Here is a 16,236-nt window from a genome sequence, read left to right on the forward strand (position 1 = left end):
TCTGCTTGAAGCATTTGCTACGTCCCAAAAGCAAGAACAAATGCTCTTAAGATAAACCTGTAACTTCCCCTACACTGGCATTTCCTTAAGGATAAGCATCTCTCTCTAGACTAGGAATTGATTGCTACGCTCACCTGTGACCACCCAGCTCACCTGTGACAACCCAGCTCGAGACAACAGACCTGCTACCCTATGTGTCCACCGAGACAGCAGACCTACTACCTGCTGTGTCCATCAATTGCTGTGCTGACAGAGCAATCTTGTGACTATTGTAAAAGGGACATTTCAATCACATATGATACATGCTCTTTGATGGTATATAACCACTCTGTACACTCCCACTTCTTTGGTGCCCTTCCTTCCTTGGGGAAGGAAGGCTCAGAATAAACTCACCCCAATTATCATTTATAGAGTGGTTATGGATTATTTTCGCTGACAAGTAGTATAAGCATTGACATTACTATTAGATGAAACAATCTTTTGTAAAAGTGACTCCCACCAAGCTTCAAATGACAAACATGGCAGCAGCCTGCAAAACTGAAGGCCTCACACCACAGGCAGTTGCAGACTCCCAAAACAGAGGCTGTGTTTAAAACAATGCTTACAGCTGCTTGGTACATTCATTCTTTCCTTCAATCAACATGGTAGGCCAGTCACTGGGTTCAGAACAGTGAACAAGACAGAAGAGGTCTGGGCCTCCAAGTGGCAGTGGATCTCCTGGGCTCCTATAGCATCCAACAAGAGTGTGTAACCTTCCATCTCCCCTCCACCATTTGAACTGAACAGGGAAGGGACCTGACAGCAGAGAGGGGTCCCCCCATGACAAGGTTCCTGAACTCCAGAAGGACAGCCCACAACCTGGCTACCCCCAAAAGAGGCCTCAAATATGTCTTCCTCATCTTGTGGCAAATCCAGCCCTGCTTTCCTTGACTGTTCCTGTTAAACAGGAGGTTCTCACTAGTGAAGCATTACTGCTGGGAAAACCGTTACATTCAAAACGCCCCTTTCACTTATGAAACAGTTTACCAAGTACTTCAAGGCTTGTTTCAAACAGCCAGGCAGGGCTATTTACAGATGAGAAAAGTGAGGGTCACAGAGGTTTGGAGCCTTACTCCCACATTGGGCTGGACTGATCTGTGTAACCAACAGAATATTGTGGAAATGACAGAGTGTGACTTTGAGGGTACGTAAAAAAGAAAGGTTCCTGCTTGCTCTCTCTGAGATGACTCTCCCTAGGAAAAGCCAGCTGCCATGTTGTGAGGACACCCAAGCAGCCCTTTGGAGAGGGCCCCAGAGTGAGGAACTGAGGCTTCCTGTCAACAGCCAGCACCACTTCTCCAGGCATGTGAGTGAGCCACCTTGGAAGCAGAGCTTCCAGCCCCAGTCAAGCCTTCAGATGAGTGTGGCCCTCATGAGACATCCTGAACCAGATCACCCCAACTAACCACCCACTCATGAATCCTTGACCCATGGAAACTGTGAGATAATGTTTACTATTGTTTTAAGCCACTAAATTTTGAGATGATTTGTTATGCACCAATAGATAATACTTAGAGTCACTGAGCCAGCCTCTCTGAAGATGAAGAATGGCCACATGAAAGGGATACGTCCAGCTGCATGTGACAGAAAAACATCTCAACGAGGACAGATATTGCCTGGAAACCCATCTCAGCTCAATAGAGGAAGAATTTTCTAACACTCAGAGTTATCTAAGGAATACAAGCTTGTCTTGGGAGATAAAGGTTTGCTCTCTGTCACCTGAGAGGTTTGCTCAGAGGCTGCTGCTAATGGGGCAGAGATGCTATGGGTAGAAGTCAGTGCAGAGAAAGATAGTTGGACCAGATGACCTTTAAGTTCCTTTCCTATCTAGAGACTCTTCCACTGCCACACCATGCAACTTAATCAGGGACCTAGAGAATCTCGTTTGTCAGCTTCCCAGGCACCCATGACATACCTGTATAGTGTGTGGCCAGCTAACAGTTACTTAACACTGATTTATTGTGTTAGGCCTTCTGGGAGGAAACAGATGACACATGAGCTTCTGGTTCCACCCTCAAGCAGCTGCACATGCACATAAATGACATATTGCCACAAAGTACAAACTAGGGCTGACGGGAAGGGAGGCAGGAGGGCTGCAGCTTGAAGCTATTAATGTCTGGAAGACTGCAAAGGCAGGACAGGCTGTGATGTACTCAGGTAAACACAGGCAAGAGAGAAGGCACACGGGAATCTACTCAGAGGTTAAGAATGCCCTAATCCCATCTCCAGAAGGCAAAGACTGAGGAAACTGACAGGCAAAATAAATTTAAACTTAGGCAAACTGAGGGACTCAAAAGAGATTTTTGCATCCAGGAAAACAATTTCATTTTCTAAAAATAGAGAACTCAAGGGAAGTGCCTTTCTTGTCACAGCATTTAAACAACTCAGCAAAAGGTGGTGACTCCCCTCTGCTTGCAAGTCTCCCAAGACTGGGAACCAGAACACACTATTAGATCTGTTCTCGGGGGCTCAGCAGCTGCCCTGGGACTCAGGAACAGGATCAAATCCATTAGTGACAACAGAAAAAAAGGGAGATGAGCACCTGGATGCTGCCACTGCAACTTCAAAGTGCTTCCGCAGGCCTGTGGTAGGAAGGCCAGCAAACATCTGTGGCCCAGCAAAAGCATTCTCCATCCTTTCCCAGACACTTGGACTCAGCTCTCCAAGCCATTAAGTCAACAGATATTTCCTGAGCACCTCAATGTGCCAAGCCCAGTGCCAGGCATAGATCATCCTTGATACTTCATCTCTCCTCCAACTTCTTCCAATTGGTTCTCCATCAAATTCTCAGGAAGTTGGAGCTGGAACCCTGGAGATCATCTGGTCCAGCCTTCTTATTTTACAGGGGAAGAGTGTGCTCACTGGAAGGAAGGTTAGGCGCTGGGACAGACTGGAGCATTTTTCCCAATTCTTAACGCCCTCCCTGAATTACAATTACATGTCCATACTCTTTGCCCTGGAACTTTGCAGGATCACCCACTAGAGTGGGGAGCAGGTATCTTCCCACCCCACCAATACTGGGCAGGTCTATGTGCCTTGATTCAGCCAAAGAAATATACACTGGGGGGCCGGCCCGGTGGCGCAGTGGTTAAGTTCGCACATTCCACTTCGGCAGCCCGGGATTCACCGGTTCGGATCCCAGGTGCAGACATGGCACTGCTTGGCAAGCCATGCTGTGGCAGGTGTCCCACATATAAAGTAGAGGAAGATGGGGAGGGATGTTAGCTCAGGGCCGGTCTTCCTCAGCAAAAAGAGGATTGGCAGCAGATGTTAGCTCAGGGCTAATCTTCCTCAAAAAATAAATAAATAAATAAAAATTAAAAAAAGAAATATGCACTGGAGTGAGGGTATGCAGGCTTGAGCTGGGGTGTCTTGTTTCCTGCTCACCCTCCTACACTTCTGCCATCATGGTGAGAAGACTCACTCCACCAGCCTGTTCATTCAAGGCAGAGGAGTGTCCCAGGTGCCACTGCCTGAGGCAGAGCTGCCTGGACCATCTGCAGATATGCAAGCAAGAATAAGCCACCACTGCTTTACACCTCTGAGTTCTAGGGTGATTCATTTTGGAGCTGCCTGATCCAGGAGCACGACTGAGCTGAGGACACAGTTCTAACTCCTGTTTACCCCCTCTCCTGTCAGGATGTACACAGAGCCCACTGTTGCTGGAGTGTGACAGTCAAGGGAAAGATCAGAAGATGACCCTAGAGAGGCACAGACGAGGCCAGTCTTGAAGGTGACTGGTTGTTGTATATGTTTGGAATGAATGGAAAATGAAAAAGGAGACTCTAGTGTCAAAATGCAGATACCTGCCAGCAATCTTTGTCAGCAACCTAAGTGTCTGCTTTTCATTTCCACTCACCTCCTCAGGGGCCATCACAATCATTCTTTTTGTGAGTAGAGGGCTTAGGAGCTACTTACAGAAGCCTAAAGATGTGAGAAGGGACTTTAGAGCTTTGTCTTCTTGGATTTAACTTCCCATGGTCCCAGATGACAGAGCTGCAGTTGGGCCTTGAAAATGACACACTGTCATATTCAATTAGTGTAGGTGTTTTCCAGAAGGGTTTGACTTTTACCCTGTCTTATGTGGTCAAATGATCTTTGATAGGGCCACCAAGAGCACTCACTGGGGAAAGGTCAGCGTCTTCAACAAATGGTGTTAGGAAAACTGAATATCCACATGCAAAAGAATGAAATTGGACCCTTAGCTGGCTCCAGGGCTGGAACAAGACAAGAAGAGCCTGGAACATCTTTTCAAGCCAGACACAATTAGCTATTAATACCATCACAGTCCTATCCAAAGGACTCCAGAGCCAACTGAAGAGGCCCCCACTAAGCAAACACAAGGCAGGACAACAGCAATACAGCAGTGAGATGAAACATAGCAAATGTGCTTGTATCCATGAAGTTATAGTGCTACATAAGAAAACAAACTGACTGGTCACCATTGGAAGATAGGAACCAACTCATTTTTTTGAAAGTTTGTAAATAAAGGGAAAGAATCAGGCATTTATTCTGCCTTTCCTGTGTGAACTGTACCCGAGTAACCAAAGAATAGTAGCTGAGGGCAAGTTTCTCTTTATAGTATTCCTACTAATAAATGAGGAAGAAGTGACAGAATTAGGCTAATCGAAGACTGATCATCAACAGCTGCTAACATCACAAACCGAGAAGACTCCAGACATTATGAGCTCCTGATGGAAGAACACATCACCACCTGATCAAGTTTCTAGATCCATCTACCAAATTAAGGAACTACAGAGGATACAGGAACATGTTAACCTACACCAAGAGAACGCAATCAACAAAACCCACTGTGGGAAATTCTGTGGGTAGACCTTATTTAAGGGTCCTGATATAAACAAGTGTAACAAAAAACACTTCATGACATTTGAGATAATTGGAACTGTGAACAGTGACTGGATATTTGATGATAATAAGGAATTATTGTTCTTTTGTTTTAGTTGTTACAATGGTATTGTGGATATGTTCTTAAATATCCTTTAGAGATATATACTGAAACATTTACAGGTAAAATATTATGTTTGGGATTCACTTCAAAATAGTATGAGGGGACACTGAGATGAAATAAGACTATCCAGGAACTTAATAATTATTGAAAGTGGGTAATGGGTGCATGGGAGTTCATTACACTATTGTCTACTCTTACATATGTTTAAAACTCTTTGTATCAAAGAGTTTTAAATATAAATTAATACAGTGAGCTCTCAATACCCCCACATATCCTTGGCTCATGCTAAGCCTCAGAAAAGAGGCTGAAAAGCTGGGCCATATGTAGCCCCTGTTGTCACTCCATTCTCCTGGAAATTCAGTGATACCCCCTTGAGCTACTGCAATAGTCCAGGCTGCACTCTGGGTCTTCACAAGATGCAAAAAGATAAAAATTAGAAAGTATATCGTCTATAAAACAACTTCACTGAAATCTGAGAATCTACTAAGTTCAAGGTACTATGCCCAGCACCCCAGGGGACACTATTGTGAGAAGACACAGCCCCATGCCCTGGTGGGGAGGAGGGAGGTGCTAATCTAATGGAGAAAAACAGACCAACACACTCAGCTAACAGGAGTGTACAGCCAAATGACATAATACACAAGAGGGCATCAGAGGAAGGATGGTTCCACAAGCCCAGCTCATTGGAGGAGAATCTAAGCAGGTCTATGCTGAGACGAGCTAGAATTAAGATTGCCTTTCTAGGACGTCCACAGCAATGAGGAGGGGTTCTCCTGGCTGAGGGGATGGTAGGTGCAGAGATCTACAGGGGAGAATGAAAGGCAAGTGGTTTGCAGAGGGGTAATAAGGCAAGTTGGGCGGAAGAAGGATCAAGGCCAGGGGAAGGGGAGAGAGAAAGGGAGGTGGGGACCCGGTCGGGAAGAGCAGTGAGTGGTGAGCCCAGGGAAGCCACACACTATATTTTAGGAAGACAGCGCCTACTGCTGCTTCAAAGGACAACACAATCTGGCAGTTTCCTATGCAAGCTCAGCAATGCCATCTGCCCTCTTCTTGGTTTAGGCAATGGCCCAGCAATGCAGATCAAATAGTGTGAGTCAAGACTGTTAAATCAGTATTAAATGCACAGACCTGCGGCTGAGGATGTGACGCGGTGCCAAGAGTGAAGCTAAGTGATTAGAACTCTGAGAACTCTTAAAAACGGAAACAAACGTGGGAAAGAGTCTCATGTAAAAGGAAAAAGTATACAGCACCCAGCACGACCCAAAACTCATTGACGGTTTGCTTTGTATGTATGATTATGAAAGGAGCCTCTTAAAGCCTCATCTCTGTGTGGTGACACCTGGCATGTGATTCACCACACACCAAGCTGCCAATTTCAATTTTGTTCAGTGTTCCTTACCATCTCCTCCTCCCTGCATGCCAGTATTCAGTGTAGTCGTCCAGGAAACAGGCCTGTTTCCTCCATATTTCCTTCCCCGTGAGAGAAGCAGATCTTGGTTTAAGGAAACCCACACCCTTTTACAGGACTGTCTTCTTTGCTGACAGTTTGCCAACTACATCCCAGAAGACTATAGGAGATGTGAAAGCACCTTCTTGAATACCCAGCTCCCAGCACTTCGCCTGAACCTGCGGGCTTCTTACTGATTGGCCAGGAAGGATGCAGACTTCTCCTCCTCCACCAGGTGGTTTGACAACAGTATGCATGTCTGTCTCCCACACTGCCTGGTACATTGTTGGTCCTCAATAAATGATACAACCAAAGCAGGTGGATGCTCACTGTCACAATGTTCCAGACTATTCACTGGGCTCTGCTCTTGGATTTAACAGACCCTCCCTGAAGAAGGTACAAGAGTCAGTAGCAGCTGAAGAACTCACACCAGGCATTCCACCAAAGGCACAAAAGTACTTGTGCAGGAAGGAGGTCCATGTGGCAAGTGTATCCTAGTCGTATGCAAGACCCGAGTCACCAAGGGCCTTGGGGAAGGGCTAGATCAGAAAAGTGTCTATGAAGCAACAAAGGGCTAACCACATGGCCAGAGGCTCCAGAGAGAAGGCTCTCAGCACATAGAGCAGCAGACCACTCTGTGCGTTAGTCATTCTGCAAGAAGGGCATGTGCTTTCTCTGACAGGAAACAAGAAGCCACGCTGCCACTCAAAGCCAGGTGTAAGCACTCAAACTCCTTGAACCAGAATGAGTGTCAGCCCTTACCCTTGACTGACATCACTGAAGTCTGCAAGGAGGGAGGTCAGACCTCTGAGGAAAAGAATTGACAGAGCAGGCCTGAGACTGCTCATCCTTTGAAATGCCTGCATCCAAGGTTGGCCCTTGGTTGGCCTCTGGGAGTTTGGAAAGGGGAGAGCTCCCTGCTCCCCGCCCCGTTCCCTAACTGGTAAGGGTGGCTGACTACACCTAAACTGCTTGTGCAGTGTAGTTTATGCTGAACACCTGCTTTCCCTATGGGAGTCTGGACTTTGGGAATATGCCAGGCAGAGGGTGTCCATGTGACCAGCCCCCAGTAAAAACCCTGGGCTCTGAGTCTATAACAAGCATCCCTGGTTGGCAACAGCTCACATGTCTTGTTATAACTTGTTGCTAGAGGAGTTAGTGTGTCCTGTGTGACTACACCGGGAAAGGACCCTTGGAAGCCTGTGCCTCATTTCCCCAGACTTCACCCCACACCCCTTTTCCCTTTGCTGATTGTGCTTTGCCTCCTTTCGCTGTAATTATAGCACAGCTGTGAGCACAGCTCGGTGCTGAGTCCTCTGAATGCTCCTAGCAGGTCATCGAACCTGGGGTTAGCCTTGGAGACGCCAACACAGGACCCTGGCAAGGAGTGTCCCAATGTGAGGTGGGCGGACAACTTAGCACAGGTGGAGTTAGAAGGTTGTTTGAGTCCCGGCGCTGCCCATGAGCTCCCACTTCTTCCTCCATTTAACAAGACAATAAGGAAGAACCAGCACTCCTCACTGACACTGTGAACTGGAAATCGCTCTGACACCTACAGAGAACCCACAGATGTGAGGGCCTATTATCTAGTTGGATCTAACATTTTAGGCTAGAGGACTAACCTCTGATCCATGGCCTGCTTCCCACAGGGTTGTGCACATGTAACACATGCAAGGCAAACCATCGGCACACATGAAACCAGTTTAAAGAGCTATGAGACTGTGAAAAGTTTTAAAAGTTTTATCTTTGCTCCCCATTCCTCCAGCCATTGCCATACTTTACAAAGTGACAAATCATCCTAGGTATATACAGACAACACGCACAAACACTTGCAACCCTATGGAAATACAAATGAGGACCACAGATACAGGCTATTGGTTCATTGAGCCTATTTCAACACATTCATATCTGTCAACATAATATATCCAGGTAATCTGCATTTCCAACTGTCACTTCTCTAGCACTCCTGGCTTAAGCCAGCAATCTCCAAGTTATCTTCCCAATCTTATTTCAGCAAACAGGTTTCTGAAATTGAAAACAAATTAAGAAAAATCCAACTTGCACTAACATACTTGGCTTTCTGAAATCCCATAAAATCACAGGCAATTCTCATTCATTCACTCACTCATCCACTGAGACTACCAAGTTACTGGGAGTGTATCAATGGCAAAGCACCATGCTAGGCTCCATGCAGAGTACAAAGAGGATGCTGAACTTGGCCTCGGTGTCTGCAGAAATGCCCACATACACACCCTGCAAACTCCCCGAGGAGGAAGACATGGTCCTTGGGCCAGTCAAGGGCACTGTAGGTATTTCACATGGGAGAAATCCAGTGCAGGGAACTGCTAACACAGGGGACGAAACTATTGACAGAGAATCCTGGAGAAGACAAGGCAACTCCAGAGCCATCGGTGTGGGGAGTAGCACCAGAGTGGGGATGCACTGTCCAGGGTGGAAGCTGGAAGCTGGGACAGCAGTTAAGCACAAGGCAGACCTGAACCACGTTATGGCAGTAGGATTGGAGAGGAGGAACAAGAGCAGAGAGATAGGCAGGGCTCAGCAATTCCATCTGATGTGGGATGAGAGAGGGAGGAGGCAGCCAGCACGACTCAGAGGTTTTCAGCTATTCATAGAAAGAGGAAAGTTAGGAGGAGGAGCAGATTTTGTGGGGAAAATTACAATTCATGTCTCTAGACCTTGCAAAGAACATTGGTTGGCATTGTGCTCCTCCAAAATATTCTGCTAGTCCACTCATGGCCTCTTTGCAATACCCTTGTGTTAAATGTCAAGAAAATATACATCAGATAAATGTTTACACATTATCAACCTGTGTACTCCTTTTCAGCTTCCTAACAGTCTCACAGTATGAAACACTGAATGATATTTCATATTCAAGCTGAATCCAATCCTTCGAGTATTACCTGACACTGAAAACCCTACTATTCCCTGGCACCCAGTCTTCTGGAGAGTTGCCTTTGAGAGTTGCCCTCACTGGAGGAATGAGTATATGATCCTTCCTAGAGGCAAAGATGTCTTGGTGTGCCATCTTCAGTTACGTGGCTACCGGCCCAAAATGGTCCCAGCTCACCAAATGTTCAGTGACCTTTCTCAGCCAGAGCACCCTCTAAATTTACTTTCACTTGACTGAAGCCTTCTTTCTTACAGACCTAGACTTCTCTGAGGCCTGCTTTGCCAACTGGCTTAGCCATTCCTACCCATAGATCAGTCTGAACGATAAATGAATGAAAACAAATGCTTCTGTTTGAAAGGATTTCCTGGGAAACAAATGTCATTTATAATGTCACCAAACAGGCAACTCATAATACAACGAAACAGAACTTTGCTTAACCAGATCAATTTTGTCATTAATGTGGAAAAAGCTTATACTTGGAACACTCTCTCCCTAAGGATTTGCTGAAGCCAATACCTTTGAAGATTCCACATAACTTATGAATTTTCCTCTAATTTCATGTAATAACATGTTCTCTATGAGATGATAACTGAGCATGAAATTTTTTTAATGGGAACTAACAACCTAAAAAACACTGAGCACAAAACCATATTCTCCTTGTTGGTATCCAAATAGACATGTGCTATATGATTAAGGGTGCCAAGCAATGGAATAAGAATCTTGTCTTCTGTGTTTATTTATATTCCTAGCACGCTGTTGGAAAGAAGTAAAAACCTGCCAACAATTACGCATACTACCCAGAAACTCTATATGTGACAATATTTACAAAGAGCATTTTTTTCCTGATAATGTGAATGTTGCTAAGTCCAGCTGTTGGCACTATGTACTTTCTCCCTTAGAATAAGCTGAAGTGATTAAACGAGCTTTCCAAGCAAAATCCAGGACAGAAGTACCCGAGGAAGCCATACTCAACTGAGAAGCTCTAATCCAAACCCCAACGGATCTTTTCTTTTTTTTAATTTTTTTTTTCTTTTTATCCCCAAAGCCCCCGGGTACATAGTTGTATATTCTTAGTTGTGGGTCCTTCTAGTTGTGGCATGTGGGATACCGCCTCAGCATGGCTGATGAGCGGTGCCATGTCCATGCCCAGGATCCAAACTGGCAAAACTCTGGGCTACCTCAGCGAAGCGTGGGAACTTAACCTCTTGGCCATGGGGCCAGCCCCCCCCACTGATTTTCTATCAAGATAAAAATAATGGGGATTGAAATGCAGGTCAAGACTACAAGATACCCCAGTACACCTACTTGACTGGCAAAATCAATGCTGACAATACCAAGTGTTGCAAAGGATACAGGTCCACAAAATCTCTAATTGCCGGTGGGAGTATGAATTGGTACAACTGCTTTGGAAAATAGTTTGGCATTACGTAAGGTGAGTATTCACACTCTCCACAACCCAACGATTTAACCCAAGAGGAACTCCTGCACGTGTACAAGAATTTTCACAGTCACCCATCAAGAAGAAAATGCATAAAGAAAAAGTGGGACACTCACATCCTGGACTGTTACAAAGCAGTCAAAATAAATACCCGCAAAATCATACACAGTTGAATAAATATCCTTTTTTATAAAGCTAAAAATGGTTGAAATGAAAAATATGTTGTTTAAAATTTCACGTAGATGAGATAAAACTAAATAAAAAGGAAAGAAAGGGGAGGGTGACCAGGATTTGGGGTGGTGGTTATCCTGGAGTGGGGCAGGCTGGAGGATGAGATGGAGGAGGGAGCACAAGAAATATGTGCCCATATTTTCTCCAAAGAAATTTCTCCAAACACCAGGCTTCACTTAGTTTAAAAAAAAAAAAAAAAGAATGGTCTTTCCAAAAGGGAAGCTAGCAAGAGAAATGGCTCTGATTCCTTCTCCAACAGTCACATCAGCCCAGCAGGTAAACCTGATTCTACCTGGCCCCTAAGGAAAGGAGATCACAAATAAAAATTCTTTTACTCTGTTTTCAGCTCACAAGCACCTGAATCTTGCCTCCATTCCAGCCACACACACTTGGAGAACCAGTGAGGGCTAGGGGTGTGGGGAAGGTGGGAGGAGATAACACACACATGGTACTGGGCACAGACGGAGCCCCAGATAACCCACCCTGCTGCTGTCAGGATTACGAGCCATGGGCCTGGAGGGTGCTCAGTTCTTGACCTCAGCAGGCAGGATGGCCATGCCTGGTCTGGAAGGCAGGATTCAGATCAGAAGCAAGAACAGGAGAGCAGTGTCAAACACCTGAAGTGCCGGGAGGCATGAGGAAAGGCAGACCCAAGTGTTTTCCAGAAGGCAGAACTGGAGTACAGGGAAGAAGTGGCGATCTTGGCTGCACCTCAGAAGGGCCTTTTCTGCACACGGAGACTCACTCATCTCCAGAAGCATTTAGGCATAGCCCACAAACTGGGGGCCTCTGGGTAAGCCACCGGAGCTCTTTCATTATGCCTCAGTTTCCCTTCCAATAAAATGGGAATGAGGACATCTTTGAGACTGGCCTCACATGGGACTAAACGAGAGCACTGTTCCTGTGCAAATGTCAGGAGTCATGCATTCCACCCAGGCAAGTCAAGCAATAATCTTGCCCATCTTGGAATCTAAAAATGTCCCAAAATAAAACTACCAAGTTGGACTACACAAGCACACACACAAGAAACTTGTCCTATCCCTTCCTCCCCTAAACCAGTTTTTGTCCCCACAACCTTAACAGCAAGCAATAAGAATCTTCCTTAGTTACCTGGAGAATCTGCACATTTGAGATTACCTTGAAATCAGCCAACTTTCTACACAGAGTTATTTTAGGAAAAGAAGACAGGACATCTTCACTCTTCCAATTAAAGTAAAACAACAAACATGCATGAGGTCAGGTTTTGCTTTCACTAGAACTAGGCCTTCTTGCCACTGTGGGACACTATACTTGTAAATATTACCTTGACCTCTACAGGTTAGTAGTACCTGATAAAATACAGATAACTCAGAAATGCTGAACTCAAGGATGAGTGGGCAGAAGGACACACATCTGGGACAGGGACAGACTTTGGAGTACAAAAGGCCCAGGTCAGAATCTCTCTCTGCTGCCTGCTGGGCTGGTGACTTCGGACAAGCTATGTCCCTCTGTCAAATCTCAGAACCCCTCATTTATACAACAGGACAACCCTGGAACCCAACTCACAGTGTGCTTGTGAGGATAAAATAAGTGAATGTAACATAAAACAGCGTGTGTGGTCCACAGCCGACAGGCCCCATGTATTACGTCCCTTGCCTTTAAGAAGACAGAGTGACACTTATTTCTAGCAAATCACTGATGATCCCTATCATTGCCTGTTTTGGTAAAATGTTTACTTACCTGACAGAGGATGGCAAGTGAGATAAAGACACTGTTTGGAAAGGATCCCTTTTTGCTTAGTTGCCTAACTCTAAAAACATTACACTCAGTGTGATCTGTATGATACAACCGAGTGGGCCGAGGGGCACGAAGACAGCACATGAGAAGGGCGCATAAGAAACACATGTCAGCTTTCTCCTTTGCCAGGAATTAAACACAGTGATCTCCGTTTTGGAGTGGGAACCATCACTTAAGTTTAGTGGAGCTCCCAAATTCTCAGAGACATCATAGACTCAACCATCCTCTAGAGGCTATGTTCCAAAAAAGGCCAGGAAGGACCATATAAATCCTATGGTAGGTGACCTGAAGGGATACAGCCTGGCCAAGTGAGGTGAGAAAGGTGACCTGAGTTTCAGCAAACAGCAAAGTAGGGCCCGCCTGTTTGCAATGACAATGGAGCAGCATCACCTGGGAACTTTCAGAAATGCCAAATCTCAGGCCCCTCCTAGACCCACTGCAGCAGAAACTCAGCAGGGGGCCCAGCACTCTGTGTCAACAAGCCCTTCAGGGAATTCTGATGCTCACTCAGGTTTGAGACCAATGGCACAGAGTGACCTGAGAGCTCAGAGTTTAAGCCAGCCATCCCCAGGGAACATACCAAGGCAATAGCCAGTGAGGAAGGAGAGAAAGCCTTCAGCATCTTTCCTCCTTTCAATCAATGTTGGTGGGCAGACAGTGTTAGCTATCTCACTACTGGACTTCAACTTGAATCCCATGCTGCTTCTGGGATAAGAAAGGTCACAGTGGGATGCTTCCTGGTTATCCACAGAATGCCAAGACGGGCTCCTGAAGGGTAGGAGCTGAGTCTGATACATCTAGGGGGCTGCTGTGCCCAGCCCAAGGTCTGGCAACCAGCAGGCATCAGGAAAGGTGGGAGACAGAGAGACCAACTGAGGAGGGAACAGGCAGCCCTTCTCATGAGTGGATCCCAAGGAATGAACAAGGTTACTGTCCCCCTCAATCCCTAACACAATGATCTTAGCTCCTAAACCAGAAAGCTCCTGAATTAAGGAGTTGGGGGGCTGACTGTGACTTGCCACCCCAGGTCCCACAACTACCAACACTAGAGGGGCCCTGAGACCCCAGATAACTCCCTCACTCCCTAAACCCAAGCGTGCCAGAGGTGATGTCCACAGGGGGCTCTCATGCCAGAGGCCAGCACCCCAGCCCTTGGAGGCTGGCCGGAGGCATTATTTCTCCTTACTAGAGGGCATGTTCCCAAACAACCCTAGGCTAGTGGCGGTGTCCTCCAACCCTGGATGTCCTCTCTCACCATCACTGCAGCATCACCACCCTCCAAACTCAGATGCCCCACCCTGACACTTGCATACCTGTAATAAGACAGCAGGCCATTGCTGAGCACGAACCAGCGGCGCTGGTAGCCCTTCAGGTAGTTGGTCCACTTGAGGAGCCAGCCCTTCAAGCTGTCCAGAGGCAGTTCGACCGTGGGGGCAGTGGAGGTCCTAGCAGCCCCTGACATTGGAGACCCAAGAGACGTCCTCACGTGTCCCGGTCGCAGAAGAGGCAGAGGCTTTGGCTCAGATTTGGTCAAGGACACGCGCCCCACTGTTGGCTCCAGCGCTGGTAGCTGCTCGGATGAGCCCTTTGTGAGTGGCCCAGCACCTACACTTGAGCGCAACTCTTGCCGTGGCCCTGACCCCGTCCCCAACCCCTGCAGCGGTTCCGATTCCTCTTTGGACCCTGGCGTTGGCTCAGACGTCTTCTCGGACTCAGGCTCCGATCTTGGCACCGGCTCAGAAGCTGGCTGTGACACCTGTTCTGACACCGGCTGAGGCACAGGCTCGGGCACTGGCTGGGGCTGAGGCTTGGGCTCCGGCTCGGAGCCGGGTGTGGAAGCGCTCATGCTCGGCGCCGCCGTGTGGCAGGACAGGCAGGGGACAACCGTGAACAGCGACGAGAGCCCACGGGAGCGGCCACCGAAGCCGCCGCCTCTGCACAGAGCGGCCGCTTTCCCCATAGAGCCGGCCGACCGGAGCGCGGCCGCGTCGAGGGGAGGGGGGAAGCGGGAGGCGGAGGCCGGGGGCGGGGCCGGGGGCGCCGTCAGGGGCGCGCGGCGCGAGGCGGGGGCGCGCGCAGGTCCCTCCGCCGCCCGGTGCCTCCTGCGCCCGCTGGCTGTTGCCCGCCCAGCGCGCAGCAGGCAGGGCTTGGACTTCTGTCCCTCTCGCGTCGCCAGCGCCCCGGTCAGGGTCTGGCCCTTGAAAGCGCCGTGGAAACACCTGGGGGTGAGAGCTTGGCAGGAGGGCGACGCGGAAGGGACGGCGCGCTTCAGGCCACCATCCCTGCCTGTGCCCCAACCCGTGCCAGGCGCTGGAGGAACAATGATGAATGCGGAGCCCGGTGGCTCCCAGCGCAGCTCTGCGGGCGGGGTCGTGCGCCGGCGCTCCCCCATCCGGGGTGGGTTCGCTCCCCGAAACCCAGGAAAGCGGGGGTGGGGGGTGCAGGTGCTGTGCTTACAGATCACCAAATGCTCCCGAAGCACAGGGTTCCGGCCCGGCCGGATGACACTAAAAGCTGGGGAAGAGGCCCACCGTCCCCCATGGCAGCCATTACCTGTCTGTGGGTGCTTCCCGCGGCAATCTGGCTCAGTGGCCCGAAACCACAGCTGCCTCCACTTCCTAGGCCAGCTGGCCTCTGGTTCACTGCCAGGGCACTTCGCTGCAAGTGGCGACATAGTTTAGGCTCTCTAAACGAACAGAGAAAGAGTTTTTGTAAACCGAGTTATAGTACAACAAGGAACACATCTAAAAGCGGAGTTCTTAACTTGGGCCTCCTAGATATCCCTGAGTAATCTTGGCTGGCGGTCTGTGAAGCTTCTGCAATAGTCTACGGAGTTCTACGTGTCTATGCAGTTTTCTGGGGAGAAGGTCCATAGTTCTAACGGGATTCCCAAAGGAGTCTATGATCCTAGAAAGGTTAAACATCACAGATTTTAAATAATCTATCCTACAGGGAAAAGCGGATGGTTACCACAAATAATCGGAAACACAAGTTGAAAGGTTGGATATTAGGCTTCTACTCAGACCCTTCCAGCTCTAGACCTCTATGCAGGCTCCCCCTGCTCATCCTAACGTGTCTTACCTCCCCTTACCCACTGTTCATTCCTGATCTTTGCTTGTGACAAAGTTACCTGTGCAGGGACCTGCCTCCTACATGAAGTGATGGCAGGAGCTGAGCAGACTTTAAGGTCCTAGAAACAACAGGTGCAGACACTCCCCTAAGCAGGAGTCCCTGCCATCTTTGCTGGTGACTCGGGGACCCCTTTCTGGGGCACCTGCCCCTGAACGGTGGTCTTACCTGCAGTTTCGCTGTGAGCTCTGGAGTGCAGAAACCTGCCCATTTGGGTCTAGCCCATAAGTACAAAGGTGGTTCTCAAATTTCAGTGTGTTGAGTCACCCCAAGGAAAAGTGATTGCCTCTTTGCAG

General features: G+C 48.0%; 1 protein-coding gene across 4 annotated transcripts in view; it reads right to left on the reverse strand.

Moving 5' to 3' along the window:
- Nucleotides 1–16,236, reverse strand: part of OSBP2 (oxysterol binding protein 2) — a 181,073-nt gene that overhangs the window by 149,744 nt on the left and 15,093 nt on the right. The window contains exon 2 of one of the 4 annotated variants that reach the window (XM_070628511.1): nt 15,365–15,497. Coding sequence is in view for 3 of the 4 variants with exons in the window: in XM_070628510.1 (XP_070484611.1) it covers nt 14,125–15,203 (1,079 nt within the window). In the remaining variant the exon portion in view is untranslated. The other 3 variants (XM_070628510.1, XM_070628509.1, XM_070628517.1) reach the window with 3 other exon arrangements.

The sequence above is a fragment of the Equus przewalskii genome, chromosome 7 (genome assembly GCF_037783145.1).
Source record: "Equus przewalskii isolate Varuska chromosome 7, EquPr2, whole genome shotgun sequence".
NCBI lineage: Eukaryota > Metazoa > Chordata > Mammalia > Perissodactyla > Equidae > Equus > Equus przewalskii.